Here is a 14043-nt window from a genome sequence, read left to right as displayed (position 1 = left end):
CACGGAAGGCGATCTATGCAATGCGTGATACCCAGGCCTCAGCAATGCATGAAGATCTAGTCCAAGGGCATTAAATAAATAGCGTATGATAGTCTAGCATATTCCACGATTGCTGTCTAAGCGATCATCATCCTCTATCAAGATACGTCGAACACGTATCACTCCTCCGGAATCGTCTCTCGCCACACTTCCACTTCATCTACCGGCGCATGAGGGTTGCCCCTCTCCTTCCTGTCTCTCCAACCCGCCCAAACCGACAACCCAAACGCCACAATGCATGCCCCGAGGGTCAAATAGAGCGAAGCGACATAGCAGTCTCTGCCCTCGAAACATTGGGGTCCTTGGCCTGGAAGAGCGGCACGCCGAATGGAGTCAGTGAGATTAGTTGAAGTGATTGACTCAGATGAAAGGGCAGCGAGAGCGTCGGAAGAGGCTTCAGGCGAGTCGTGGGCGTCGAGGTTGCGGCCGAAGGCGAGGGAGAAAAGGTTGCCACCGACAACGGGTGCGAGCGAGAGGTATCCCCAGTTCTCGGAGAAGTGATCTGGAGTACGCGAACACCGTCAGTACCTGTCGTGAGGGAGGTTCAAACACGCCTCGAGACTTACGAAGCCCGAACCATTCTATAGTAACGGTCGGGAGCAGTCCAAACAAGCTCCCGTATGCGAAGCCGAGCATAGCGCTGGCCTTCCACAGCTGTCGTACATCGTCCATGGTCAGGGTCACTATCTGCGACAGAACGAACATGCTGGTGACGAGCATGCAACAGAAGGATCGTGGGTAGTGAAGGCGAGACTTGGTGAGATCCGCGATGACGCCGATGAGCAGACGGCCAGAGAAGTTCATGATGCTGATAGTGGAGACCTGAGTGGCCTGCCAGGATGTGGATTGAGCTTCATCGAAGTCGGGGTTATTCTTGGCGAAGAGAGCTTGAGAGATAGAGCCAACGTTGTTGATGTCTGCACTGACCCCTCAGCTCGATATAGAGACAGATAGAATAGATATCTTACACATCAGTCCTGTCCCGGCCACTGTTAGAGGCGACTTGATTAGCGAATGTCCAATATCAGAGAAAAGCAAGGTATCCTACATAGGATGTTCATAGTAAACAATATCCAGAAGTCGAGAGTCATCCATAGCGCGCGCCCGCTAATATCGAGGTGGTGTCCCTCTGGGTGTTTCTCGTGTTCTCTAAGCCGATGGCTGGCAGCAACACTCCGCGAACGACTCCTGCTCATATTCCGGAGCCCATCGGCGGATACTGATGGAGATAATTCCACCGCGGCCAACACGGTCGCAGGGCTAACCCCCGCTTCGCGTGGGTACTGATGTAGATCGGGCCTCATGACGTCGTCCTCGTCGGACTCTTCGTGGGAGAGAAGGTGAGTGTTACTGTTATTCATGTGATGAAAGTGTTCTGAAGCGGATAGGGGTTCGTAGTCCTCGTCTGAACCGTGCTCGAAGACGTGTGTGGCGTCTTGTGAGGGTAGTGGGATGGTTCTGATAACGAAGAAACCGATGACCATGGGAATGGAGGTTCCTAGAGCGAGAACGAGAAGAAATTCGGAGGTGTTTCCTGGGAAAAGAATGTGCGATATTGAAGAAAAAAGGAATGCGGAGAGGCCAAAGCCTGATATAACTATGGCTACAGCTGTGGCCCGCTACAAAACAGCGTGGTCAGAAAGCAAAACAAAAAAAAGCAGGCGGAGGTCCATGGGGAAATACCAATTTGTCAGGGAAATTCTTCGCTGCGGGATTGATGGCGCCACAAATCCCGGCGCTGCCACCTGCACCGGTGAGGAAGCTGCAGAACAGGAGCAGGCCAAGGTGGAGCTTGCTGAGCTTCTCGCCATCGTCGAGTCCCAAATCGAACATGCCACGAATTCCGGAGTATCCTGCCAGCAGAAATACGCAGGCAAGCGCAAGCAGAGGGCGTGGCCCACGAGCATCGACCAGCTTCCCCCAAACGGGTGCGCTGAAGTAAACGCCACCTGTCGAAGTCGTGAAAAAGTTAGTAGGTTCGATCTGGTATGGTAAGAGAATTGAGATACAGACTATTTCCAGCGAGAGCTACGAAGTTGAGCTGTGTATGAGATAAGCGTAGTCTCGATCCCAGCTGCGGTGCATAAGCTAACGGTGCAGTCAGTAGACTGCTCAATACTGCTCGAAAGCAGCTCCTAACCTGAGATAACCTATGCATTTGTAACATGACTTTCATTAGTTCGAGATGTAACGCCCATCGACGAGAGCCCTACATAGTTGGTTCCAGATGCGAGTGCGGCGAGAAGTGACACGAGCAATGTCGTGATTCTGAGAAGGCTAAAGATCCCGGGAGCTGGTGCAGTCATGACTCCTCCGACTCCTTTACTTTTGCGCTGTACGGATCCAATGAGTCGATAAAACAGAAAGTTTTGATCTATATCAGCACAAACCTCTGTGTCGCTTCTTGATTGTTAGATGCTTGCCCAGACTTAGAGACAGATGATGATGGAAAAATAAGACGTCGAGCTGGCAGGCTCACCGCCTTGAGCCTGTGGGAGTTTGAATGATAGATAAGCGCCGCCCTCACGGACTTCCGTTGATTAGGGAAGGTAGGCGGCCCGGCCACCCGGGAGTCCTTCCGGCATTTAGCGACTTGGTTCAACCTGAGAAAATGTGGCGCATGAGTGGCGCTGTGCGCTATATGCGAATATGTTTGACATATTCGTATACGATAGTACATACAGCACTTAGCTCACGAAAAGGACTTTTGATTTAGTGCTATCGCATGCAGGACATCGATTACTTTGAGAAACCTACGTGTCATCAACATGTCATCCAAGTAGGTTTGGATACTAAGTATGAGCACTGGACTGAGCCTGAAAAGCACCCAATGAAGACTTGGAATCAGGTTATCTAAGAAATTTGAGGAAATGGTAGTATGACAATGTTCCTCCCGTGGAAAGCAGCTAATGCCTTTCCATCCGGTCTTGCATTATATTGATGCTTTAAACGGGTATACTACGTCCAACCTGTGAACTCAATCGGAGGATCAGGCTCCAGGTGCTGGTATTATATTCTTACACCTCCACCAATCATATTTTACTGCTCGCTCAGAAAAATTTGGATCATACAACGAATTGTTAATGAGAAAAGAGTACTTACTGGGATGGAAACAATGAAGAAGGAAGAACTCTCGAGCGCAAGGTCAGCAGCTCAATGGTTCGACCCCATTATGCAGCATGTTGCGTCATAGTCAAAGATATCCGGAACACAGAGTGATGCATGGGAATCTACGCAAGAAACACAGCATAACTAGTGCTATTGGTTTGGGAAAGCCCCACGCTTATCCCCATTATACTCAAAGTCTCAGCACACGCTCTCACCAGTGGTGTGCGGAGCTTGAGCGTTACAGGGTATCACGGCCACCACATACGAGAACAGTCTAGCCAAGGTTGTGGGCATGAAGACCTGATCACTTGAGTGATCTTGTCGCTTTTGAGCTTATCTACGTGCATGTGCACCGATATCGTGTAGCGGCGTTCAGGGGTCTCCAACGTCCGATGAAAGACCTCAAACGTTCCTAAGATTGCCCCTACCCGTTCTCAATCGATGCGAAGTAAGCGGTGGAGGCACACCAAAGGCACTGTGGTATTTCGGCACGCTGATGCTTCACGAGCGAAATAATCAGTGGACGACGAGTTCTAGTGACCTTCCTCCAACGTCCGCAGCCATGAAGTGTCCTGAAGGCAAAGGGCCTTAGCTCCGTCTACATTTGACAGCAGAAACGATGTGTTTTGAAAAACTACCACGACGTCTAATGCACGTGAAATAACGTGAAGGTTTTAGAGTATGGCGCCGTAGATGTACGAAAACCGTCTGTAGCGTGCATATCATAAACTGCGATCTCGCCACTGTCCCTCACTATTAGGATTTTGATTCAAATCAATCCTCCAATTAATGCAACAGGAGGGTTTTTGCGTGCTCGTGGCGCTGGTTTTGCATATACATAGTCGAGAATAGTCAGTCCTGCCAGATTGTAATGTGCGGAGCTATTCTGGCCTTAGTTCAAATCGGGAAGATGTTATAGAGAACCGCAGTAAGATATCGGCCTCGAGTCTCGGAGCTTCTCTAGTAGCTGTATCGTAACATCGAGCTGAAGCAGGGCTGTATCATCAATGCATTAAGTCTCATCGGCGTACACATGCGCTGCCGCCAGGCTTTAAGTTACTATAGGTCCGTTACGAACACTAGTAGACAATACAGTGCGTATACAATCTCAAGACATGGAGCAGAATGGATAGCATGCGCACAAAAAACCTGTAACCAGCGCTTCTCGTGCATTCCGGAGGGAAAGGTTGGGGAGTGGTGTAAGTACTCACCGATTGAGCCATCGTTGGACGTTGAGTGCACTGACGAAGCAAATACAAAAGAGTTTCAACGTACGAAGCTATCCGAAGGCCTGAGCTCGTTAGGGCCTCTTGGGCCGGGCACCGACTGCGATATTTTGAGGCTCCGAGCTCGCTACTCGAAATGGCACCGGAACGGCGACATGAATTTTGACTGCTTCGTACTCGAATTGAGTCTGAGAGTCAAGTTTCAACGCGGTTGAAAGAAAGTCAGGAGTATCACCCGCTGCAAGACTGACGAGTGCCCAGATTTTTTTTTGTAAGACTTTCTTCAAGTAGACGATTGTTGTTGCATGCAGATAGGTCCAAAAGCACAAGAGTGGGCCCGGGGACGCAACGGGGACGCGAAGGGTGCGCTAAACAATCAGGATGCGGCTCCGAGACAAGGCACAACAACTTTCGCACTCCGAGCGGCTGTGTCCGAAATATGCCCACGCTTGATTTGCTTTGTGGTGATCAACAAAGAACGGATCCTCATTGCTCAGCTTGTCTATCTCTCCCTATAACATGGCTCTGATCGGACCAGCACACGCATTATACAAAAATGGCCACGGGGAACTTGGAAGGTGGCCGTTCTAGGTCAAGGTGTCCGCTCCCAGCCGCAACGACCTTCCATCCCACTGTCTTGACCGCAATTCTTGAGCTGCTTCGTCTATTGATGCTATTCGTTGGCAGGACATGCTACATATGTTTGAGCAATGTGCACGTAAATCAAGAAATATTCATGCCAGCACCAGCCAAACATGTATGAAGACATGTCCCGGTTCCGCTAGCCGACTTCCCCTCGCCCGACTCCTTGGCGAGCTTAGGCCTTAGCCAACATTTCTACCGCGTGGTCTATACATAATCTCTGGACACACCTCTCTTTACTCTTAGGTCGCGTGCTTCCTTTTATGCGTTTATACTCTCACTTGGCGACATATATCCTCGGTCCAACACTTTATCCGATCGTAGAACTCCGCAGCAACATACTGGCGAACGAACGCGAGATATGGCGACAACTCAAACTTCAGTGAGGACTGCCATGCAACTAAACAACACTTGGCTCTCCCTGTCATTCCGTTTGCGTGCGTGCCTGTTCACTTCCCGCTGAACTTCCCCCGCTGTCATAAATTAAAGCGCCCGGATAGCATCTTATCACCTTTCCCACCTCCGAATCGGCTGGAATACCAGAAGATACCTCAGGTTCACCAGTTTCTTCGCCAAGGTCTACCATCGTGCCTTTCTGCGTAGCGTGCTCTACAGGAGTCCACGGGCCCCTGTTTCTCCACTCTGAGCGCTGCACGCCTTCTATAGATCTCCTTCCTTCCTTCCTCCGTTCCTGGCTTTATCTTCCTGTGTCTTTCCTCGGCGAATTTGGCTCCCAACTACGCATTCCGTATCTCGCGATATGTTCATGGCATGTGCTCCGTGCGCTTCCGTTTTCTATTCTGTCTCTGCAGAGTGGTGTAATGCCGCGATAAGCGCCATACCTTCTGTCTTTTCGACATTGGAGCGCAGCGCTTTCCTCTATCTTCGATGACGCTACCATCGTATCGGATACTTATACAGACTCTTGTTCTTCCCGGCACCTGGGCCGTGCTCTTTCTTGCTTCCTCCCGTCCAGTAGCGCAACATGTCCGCCGCCCTCACGACGAGCGTTGACCACCCTACGGTGCCCACCCTGAGGACCCTCGGCCGCGAGGACTCGGAGTACTTGGACGACAAGAAGAGCATCGACGACGTCGCCATCGCCAAGGAGTATGACAACCATTCCAGCTCATACGATGATGAGGCAGCCTTCGAAATCAAAGGTCAGTATCCGATCATACTAGTCGATGTTCTCCGTGGCTGATTGACACGATACAGGTGATGACAACGATCCTGCCTACAATGTTCTCCCTCAGATTGTTCGCGAGTTGTGTGACTTTGAGGACGATCCCAGCATCCCCGTCTTGACATGGAGGTTCTTTTTCCTGTCCGCCATCTTCACCGCCCTTGGCGCGTAAGTTTTTCTGTCACGCAAATACAGACCTTATGGCTAACATCTATGCAGATGGCTCACGCAAATGGGTTTCTTCCGAACGACTTACATCCCGTACTCCAGTGCGTTCATCGTCTTTCTATATGGAGATGGCATACTGTGATATACTTATTATACACTTTGCAGTCTACTTCGTGCAGATCGCTTCCCTCTTCTTCGGTCGATTCCTGGCTGCCACCCTTCCACAGAAGTTAGTTGGCTTTGGACGATTCAAGTTCGAGTTAAACCCTGGCGAGTTCTCTGTCAAGGAGCACGTCGCTGTCGTCTTGGCGTGAGTGTGGGATACCATGCTACGTCTCCTATTTCTTGACCGACCCTCGTTCCGCATGGTTCACAGTGCGAACACCGGAGCCACGAATAACTTGGGCGATTACGTCCTTGCCCCTCTGGCTGTATTCTACGACGATCGTGCGTGACCTTTCATCTATATTTATCTATAATATTGTTTTAAGAGTCCGTCTTATCTAGCAATGAACGGTTGGATCGCTATCTTGTTCATGGTTCGTCTACTCTTGAGCTGTCGTAGCATTCACCATTTCATCTTCTGCGACAGTGGTCCGCGGTCTTCATTGGGTTCTCGTATGCCACGCTGGCAAAGACGTTCATTATCGAGAATCCCAACACGACGTAAGTCACGCAGTCCATTGTGTTTTCATTGAACCTAACACGGGGATCATTTCTTACTTCATAGATTCCCATTGAGTATGTGGCTGCCAGATGGTCAGCCTAAGAATATTGGACACTGACTCTCTACTCTAGCTCTTCAGCAAGTCTCGGTTTTCAAGGCACAGCGTATGTCTCTTTCAACGGCGAGCACAACCGCAAAGACCCAGATGCGCGTGTTCTGGTACGGAATCTTGATCTTCTTCCTTTGGGAATTCCTGCCTGAGGTGCGTGACATTAGCGTCCTATCTTCTTATGTCTCAATTGACCGACCAATTTACCGCAATCATTATAGTATATCTTCCCGTTCACATCCTCTCTCGCATTCCTTTGCTGGGTAACGAAGAACTCCACCGCCCAGTTCCTTGGTAGGTTTCACTATCACTCTTGCATTTTCGTTTTGTTTAAAATTCCATATTGGTGTGCATAATTTTTAGGCTCTGGTCTCGGCGGTGTCGGCCTGCTGAATGTCACCCTTGACTGGTCCAATATTGGCTCTACCATGATCTATTACCCGTGGTGGACTCAATTGAACATGTTTGCATCCTACGTCATCTCTGCATGGATCCTCATTCCCATCTCCTACTACATGGGTATCTGGGAAAGTGACAAGTACCCCATTCAGAGCCAGACGTTGTGGATGCGCAATGGGACTAAGGTCAGTTTATCTATTTTGTCGTCTTCGTTCGATGCGTCTCAATTCGTTTTGTTTGCAGTATCCGACGGCCAGTCTCATGAACTCCGATTTCTCGCTCAACAGCGAGCTTTTCGCAGAGGTTGGCCCTCCTATGATGTCGGCACAACTTCGTTGGGGATGTAAGCACTTCATCTTCTCAACAAGCACCATGCTATTTTCTTACCCTGTTCCCTTGATCAGACTTCTTCTCGTATGTTGCGTGGCTCGGTGCTTTCGTCTCGTGCATTCTCTTCCAGGGCCCGGAGATATACAGAACAGTGAAGCTGAGATGGCAACGGAAGGCAGCTTTCGATGACAAGGTAATAATCCTGATTTCAGTCCATCCTCAAAATGCGCTAACGCTCTGCCTTCTTCATAGCTCAGCCAAATCATTCGGCAATATCCAACAGTACCCATCTGGTGGAACCTCGCGCTGTTCCTTGTTCCTTTCATCATTCTCATCGCGTTCTCCCACACTGGTCTACGTACGTCGTCCCTGATAGGTTCTATGAAATTGCACTAATCCACTGCCTTCGCGAACACGGTGGACCCACTCGGTTGGTCGCTTGATCATTGTTCTAAATCGTACAGTGTATGTTTTTCCTTTTTTCATCTCATCATTCAGAACGGCTGACTGACTTTATATACCCGTAGTGTACGTGCCCCTCTTATGCAATTTGATCCTTTCATGAGCTTCAACTAACTGTGCTTCTTCACTACACGCGTAATCTGACTCTCGATTCGTCACTGCGCCACATCATGCAGTGTATGTTTTTATTACCTCCTTATATTTGGAAGTAAGGCTAACGTCTCCGCCCCGAAAGATTACCCACCATATATGCTATATATCGGTCTTGTGATTGGTGCCGTGATCGTGGTGCCCATGAGTAAGTCTCGTTATCAATTTCGAAGGGATTTCCTCCGCTTTGTTTGAATCTTCGCTGGATCTGTGGACACTCGTACTTATTCTCCATATTCCACAGGCTATATCTACTCCGTCACTGGTTACCAGGTTCCAGTCGGATATTTCAACGAGCTGTTCTACGGTTATGCCATCAACCTCGGCGGTTCTCGCCACCCGGTAGGCTCCCTTAGTTATCGTGTCATCAGCGGTCAATGTACGCAGTTCATTTTCATTTTCTCTTTTTCTTTGGGTCTAATCTATTATCTGTAATCAGGCTGGTACGAGGCTCAGGCCATGTTGGCGGATATGAAGCTGTAAGTGATCATACAGTTCATTGCGACTATGTTCCTTGGTAGCTTACCCTACATTTTCTTCTGTTAGCGGTCATTACTTCCATATCCCACCTCGGGCCACTCTCATTGCACAGGTCTGGGGTATTCTCATCGGTGTACCCATCAATTATGCCACCAGTGAGCATCGCAGTCCATCGACCTAATTCAACGTGGTAGGCCAAACTAAACGTCGTCTTCCCTAGTCCTCTGGGTGTGCAAGACTAAGGCCGACGTTCTGTCCGGAGCCGCGAGCGATCCCAACCACCAATGGACTGTAAGTATATACGCCTCTTGATATCTGACATACGTTTTGTGACGCTATGATCTTGTACAGGGCCAAACCGTGATTTCGCTCAACAATCAAGGTATCGCGTTCGGCTTGATCGGACCCAAACTCCTCTTTGACGATCCCATGTATGCGCCTATGGTACGTCCATCTTTCCGACACCGTTCACACCCATGCCGCTCACTTCCACGGAATAGCTCTACGGATTTGTAGCCGGCGCCATTGTGCCAATCATCCTGTGGCTCATTCATAAGAAGTGGCCGAAACTGCGCGCGGATCTTGTCAACATCCCCATTTTTGCGACTACTTTCGAGAACTTCTACGGCAACCTCAGCAACTACCTCCTGACTTGGTTCGTCCTCGGAACGATCAACCACATGTACTTCAAGCGCTGTATGTTGCCCTTTGTCCTGCGCTGCAGATGCTTTGTTTCTTACCGTTTTGTCGGTAGACCGTTATGGGTTCTGGAAGAAGTTTGCCTATCTGGCGGGTGCAGCAGCCGACACAGGATACAACTTCAACATGCTGTTCCTGTTCATTGCGTTCAGCGCGGTGAAGACTACCTCCATGCCCAACTGGTGGGGTAACAACGCTGACTCTGTCGAACGATGTATGTCTTTCTTCTTTCGTCGCGTTCCTATCAGACTAACCCCTATTCTTCCCCAGGCTTTTACCTTCCGGATTCTGCATACAATCCGCCATCGTAATTGGTGCACGTACATTCTTAGACAACTTGTCAATTGAGTAGGACGTTATGACTCTGCCTTGCATCGGTAGCAAGCGCTGCTGCCATCGCACTTGTCCTTCACCTTCCCTTTTCGTCACTCTTTTTCCCCTGTAACTTCTGGTCTGATTATCCTTGTTGGGTGGTATTTTTTGGTTTTTTTTTATTCTGTAGGTTACATGGCTGTGTTTGTTTTTTGGGTCATTACCTTCAGCATGAACGAGTAGCGATGTCGAATGTTACGAAGCAGTGTCAAATGAATGCAACGATCTCTACTTCCGCGATGATTTTGTGTGTTCTCTTGGCAAGCCAGTCGACACTCTATCTTGAAGTGGTGAGAAGTATAGGCATATTTCGTCTTCTGGACGCTCATAACAGGCCGTACGTGGGGCAACGCAGGTGTTGCGCCACTGTGGCGCGACATTATTTGCTGGTGTTTGCCAAGGCCGTGTCTCCCCGGGTCCGGTCGGTCTCAGGAGCCTGCTATTTTGGGCGTCGCGCCCATTACGGAATCTTTCTTGTAGCTTCGAAGTTATCGAGTGTCGATACATGTGCATGATGCTCGAGCAAGGTCCACAAGGCTCCCGTGGCTTCAGTATGGCGCCCTGCCCGTATACTTGGCAAACTGCGATCCGAGGTGAGTCGCGGCGATCGTCCAGACTCAATGAAGTCCCGAAAAGGCGACGCGTGGAAGTTTTTGCAGAAAAGAAAATTGTTTTCCATATGCACTCAATCGCGTGCTCCGGCGGCTCGGTGAACAATTCTGCCGTTGTATCAAGAGCTCGAAGAACTCGAGTTCGATTCCTTCCTTCGTCTTCAAGTCCGTACCTTGAGTCCGAACTACTTACGCTTCTCTAGGGCCACAGACGGTATCACTACGCATCGAAGCGTAGAGGCACTAACCATCATCAAAAGGCAGACCATGTCAGACGACAAAGTGAACGAGAAGAGCCCTGAATCAGGGCTCAATGAAGTGTCGAGCTCGTTCATGGGGCGTGGATATGATCTTGAGGATGGTATCGGCCAAACCCAACGACAACTGAAGCCTCGCCACATTCAGGTTAGAGTGTTGAGACGCCGGTTCTTTACGCTTTACTGACCCAATTTCTCAGATGATAGGTCTTGGTGGAGTCAGTTCCGTTACATAGAGCGACCCTTGTATTGCAACTGATTATCTCATGAATACCTTTAATACTAGGCTATCGGTACAGGGTAAACCATCTTCGCGTACTCAAACACACTTCGTCCTTCTGACTGGCAGTGGCTGTCTATCCAGATTGTTCATCGGTTCTGGTTATTCGCTTTCAGTTTGCGGACCAGTGGCTATCTTCCTTGGGTATGTTGTGATGGGCCTCGTTCTCTGGTCTGTTATGGAGTGTCTCGGCGAACTTTCCACTCTATACCCTGGGTAAGCCTGACCCTACCGTGACATGTTCATTAGGCCGGTTGTAGTTGTCTGACTATCAACGGTCTACATAGTGCCGGGAGTTTTCCACATTTTGCTGGTCGGTTCTTAGATCCTGCGCTTGGTTTCAGTATCGGTAGGTTCATCAGATAATATCGAACTAAAGATAGTACTCACCACTTGAAGCCAGGTGTCAGCTATTGGTATGGTAAGGAAACATGTCAGAAGCATTGGTCTTCTTCCCAGCTAATATCGTCATCATCTCAAAGGCAATGCCGTCAGTTTCGCCAGCGAGCTCTCTGCGGTTACTGTAATTATAGAGTACTGGGACACCCCATTACCCCTTGCGGCGTGGATGTGAGTTTCTGGTGACATCATTACGCTTTAAACTAACTGACGCCTCTCAGCACGATCTTTATGGTCTTGTCTATTATTTTAGTTTTCCTTCCTGTCAGGTACTTCGGCGAAGTTGAAGTCATCGTAAGGTTCCTTACCGATTTGAGCCTCTCTTCGTGTTCTCACGCCTGAATCCTAGACTTCGACGCTCAAGATTTTAGCGTTTGTCGTTCTCTTCATCGTCGGCATAGTCATCGATCTCGGCGGTGCCCCTAGCCACGATAGGATCGGATTTGTGAGTTCACCGCCCACAAGGACACCACCTAACAGCCCCCCTTACTGATTTCCTGGATTGTATAGAGGTACTGGAGAGACCAACCTTTTGTTCAGTATGACGGTATTTCAGGAGCAACCGGACGCTTCTGTGCTGTAAGATTTTTCTAAACTTCGTATCATTGCTTTTACCTGATGCACGTCCTCTGTGTAGTTTCTCTATTCTATCGTGGGCGCTGCGTACACATACCTTGGTACCGAAGCTATCGTCCTTGCAGCCGGAGAGACCAGTAATCCCGTCCGAGAAATCCCTCGTGCCATCAAGAAAGTAGCCTACCGAATCGTATGTCCTAATCGTTCACCTCAGTTAGAATACTCACGCTAACATCAGCTCTTTCCCTCAGTTGTTCTTCTATATCGGTACGATCATCTTACGTTCCTCGGGTTTATCAGGACTCACCGCAAGTTCATCTCCAGGTGGAATCATGCTGGTAGGCATGCTCGTACCAGCCGACAACGCGCAGCTCGGTGCTGATTCGAGTGGTGAGTATGATAGAGTTTTTTCGACGTATCATACGTTATCTGACCAATCCTCTCCATAGCTGCGGCGTGCGTCCCCATTTCTTTCTATATGGAGGACAAGCCCTTGACGAAATACCGTATTTCTCCTTAGTTCACCGTTCGTCATTGCTATTCAACAAGGAGGCATCAGCGTCCTGCCCCATGTGTAGGTCCTTTCTTGATCCCCCATGATATGCAATATTAACAAACCTCCGTAGTCTCAATGCAGTCTTCCTCGTCTCAGCCTGGAGCGCTGGAAACTCTTACGCGTGTTCGTACCACTGCCCATAACCCCATTACTCCTAGCTCACAGACTTGGGTGACTACAGATATATCAGCACGATCGCTTTATTCGCTCGCTCTTTCCCGTAGAGCACCGAAGATATTTGCTAAGGGTTCGTCATCTTAGGATTCCCAGACAATCCAAAACTCACACTATGGCCCGACGGCAGTCACTCGACACGGGTTGCCTCTCTACGCCACAATAATTTCGTGCTCTTTCGGAGCGCTCGCATACCTCAGTATTTCGAGCAGTGCATCCCAGGTCTTCCTTTGGCTTCAGGCGCTCACCTCCGTTTCCGGACTCATCAACTGGGGTAAGAAACTTTATCGCGCTAGCTGTCCCGTAAATATGCTAATCTTTTTCTATTTGTTCTCAAATGACAGGGTGTATTTGCTGGACTTGGGTCCGATTTAACAAGGCACTGACCGTACAAGGTGTCAATCGGTCGACGCTTCCCTACCGAGGGAGGTTCATGCCGTATACTGCCTACTTTGGCTGGTGGTCCTCATGTATGTTCCCTTCTTCTCGTGATTCCTGTAGTCGAGAGCTAACTCAGTTTTCTTGATGCCTATCAGGGATCCTTGCTTTGATCTCCGGATACAACGTATTTTTGAAGGTCGAGTGGGACCCTCAGACCTTTGTGTCCGCGTATATCAGGTCCGTCTAAACATTGTCAAATTCTTTACTTTTGACTGACGAATAGTGGTGTTCAGTATTCCAATCTTCGTTCTCCTTTAGTGCGTATCTGCCTCGATCCTATCAAGTGTGGCTTGCCTAACCTCTCTCCTATTACTCCCACAGTTACGGCTGGAAATGGTGGCATCACACGAAGGTTCGTATCCTTCCCCCTCTCACAACTCCAAGCATCCCATATGACGAGTATTGATGGTCATCGGTTTGCATTGCACAGTTTATCCCTCTAAGGGAGATCGACCTCATGTCGGGCAGAGGAGACGAGACTCACAAAGAGCTTACGTTACAAGAACAGAAGGAAATGGCGGACGCGGCGATTCGGTCAAGTAGTGCTTGGGGTCGGTTCCTGGATAAGGTTTTGTAAAATGGATATAATCTCTTTATTCGGGTCATAAAAGTCAGCATGTAGCATGTAGCTCTTGTTGTTTTTTCTGTATCAGTATGGTGACCATATATACTAGCCTGCTGTGTCTCTACACCATCTCCGTTTCTGACATCG

General features: G+C 49.2%; 3 protein-coding genes across 3 annotated transcripts; 2 read left to right on the top strand and 1 right to left on the bottom strand.

Annotated features, from left to right (window-relative positions):
* Positions 1-32: 32 nt before the first annotated feature.
* On the bottom strand, positions 33-2527 carry STEHIDRAFT_80737 (MFS general substrate transporter). Its single transcript, XM_007305214.1, has 9 exons — positions 2430-2527; positions 2253-2372; positions 2180-2189; positions 2053-2127; positions 1723-1988; positions 1088-1658; positions 1008-1028; positions 606-956; positions 33-541 (listed from the first exon to the last, which is right to left on the bottom strand). Exons 2-9 carry the CDS (start codon positions 2343-2345, stop codon positions 159-161), a joined length of 1770 nt encoding a protein of 589 aa, XP_007305276.1. The 5' UTR covers positions 2346-2372; positions 2430-2527; the 3' UTR covers positions 33-158.
* Positions 2528-5840: 3313 nt separating this feature from the next.
* On the top strand, positions 5841-10237 carry STEHIDRAFT_80733 (OPT oligopeptide transporter). Its single transcript, XM_007305213.1, has 23 exons — positions 5841-6178; positions 6234-6369; positions 6421-6470; positions 6535-6679; positions 6746-6816; positions 6877-6908; positions 6962-7035; positions 7100-7110; positions 7168-7298; positions 7367-7439; positions 7509-7729; positions 7788-7887; positions 7949-8067; positions 8127-8232; positions 8572-8634; positions 8731-8865; positions 8926-8965; positions 9033-9121; positions 9187-9257; positions 9318-9410; positions 9467-9662; positions 9721-9879; positions 9936-10237. Exons 1-23 carry the CDS (start codon positions 6001-6003, stop codon positions 9974-9976), a joined length of 2334 nt encoding a protein of 777 aa, XP_007305275.1. The 5' UTR covers positions 5841-6000; the 3' UTR covers positions 9977-10237.
* A 603-nt stretch (positions 10238-10840) lies between these two features.
* STEHIDRAFT_80731 (uncharacterized protein) lies at positions 10841-14010 on the top strand. Its single transcript, XM_007305212.1, has 23 exons — positions 10841-11053; positions 11106-11123; positions 11192-11205; positions 11270-11401; positions 11473-11534; positions 11589-11606; positions 11668-11755; positions 11806-11878; positions 11934-12029; positions 12095-12163; positions 12222-12350; positions 12412-12427; positions 12485-12550; positions 12610-12616; positions 12681-12734; positions 12787-12839; positions 12898-12963; positions 13021-13164; positions 13235-13360; positions 13427-13508; positions 13565-13588; positions 13653-13683; positions 13762-14010. Exons 1-23 carry the CDS (start codon positions 10916-10918, stop codon positions 13906-13908), a joined length of 1653 nt encoding a protein of 550 aa, XP_007305274.1. The 5' UTR covers positions 10841-10915; the 3' UTR covers positions 13909-14010.
* Positions 14011-14043: the final 33 nt, after the last annotated feature.

Source organism: Stereum hirsutum (genome assembly GCF_000264905.1).
Source record: "Stereum hirsutum FP-91666 SS1 unplaced genomic scaffold STEHIscaffold_9, whole genome shotgun sequence".
In the NCBI taxonomy this organism is placed as follows: domain Eukaryota; kingdom Fungi; phylum Basidiomycota; class Agaricomycetes; order Russulales; family Stereaceae; genus Stereum; species Stereum hirsutum.
Note: the sequence above shows the minus strand (reverse complement) of the source record. Positions and strands in the feature narration are given on the sequence as shown.

What these genes read in the sequence shown, in the direction of transcription:
- STEHIDRAFT_80737 (XM_007305214.1), bottom strand. Translation starts at nt 2,345, where the DNA reads ATGACTGCACCAGCTCCCGGGATCTTTAGCCTTCTCAGAATCACGACA. An exon ending in AGAATTTCCCTGACAAATTG is followed by an intron (nt 1,659 to 1,722) that starts GTATTTCCCCAT and finishes GCTGTTTTGTAG; the next exon opens with CGGGCCACAGCTGTAGCCAT. An exon ending in GGCCGGGACAGGACTGATGT is followed by an intron (nt 957 to 1,007) that starts GTAAGATATCTA and finishes GGGTCAGTGCAG; the next exon opens with ACATCAACAACGTTGGCTCT.
- STEHIDRAFT_80731 (XM_007305212.1), top strand. Translation starts at nt 10,916, where the DNA reads ATGTCAGACGACAAAGTGAACGAGAAGAGCCCTGAATCAGGGCTCAAT. An exon ending in CTTTCCACTCTATACCCTGG is followed by an intron (nt 11,402 to 11,472) that starts GTAAGCCTGACC and finishes CGGTCTACATAG; the next exon opens with TGCCGGGAGTTTTCCACATT. An exon ending in TTACCCCTTGCGGCGTGGAT is followed by an intron (nt 11,756 to 11,805) that starts GTGAGTTTCTGG and finishes GACGCCTCTCAG; the next exon opens with CACGATCTTTATGGTCTTGT.
- STEHIDRAFT_80733 (XM_007305213.1), top strand. Translation starts at nt 6,001, where the DNA reads ATGTCCGCCGCCCTCACGACGAGCGTTGACCACCCTACGGTGCCCACC. An exon ending in GGCAGCCTTCGAAATCAAAG is followed by an intron (nt 6,179 to 6,233) that starts GTCAGTATCCGA and finishes GACACGATACAG; the next exon opens with GTGATGACAACGATCCTGCC. An exon ending in ATCCCAACCACCAATGGACT is followed by an intron (nt 9,258 to 9,317) that starts GTAAGTATATAC and finishes GATCTTGTACAG; the next exon opens with GGCCAAACCGTGATTTCGCT.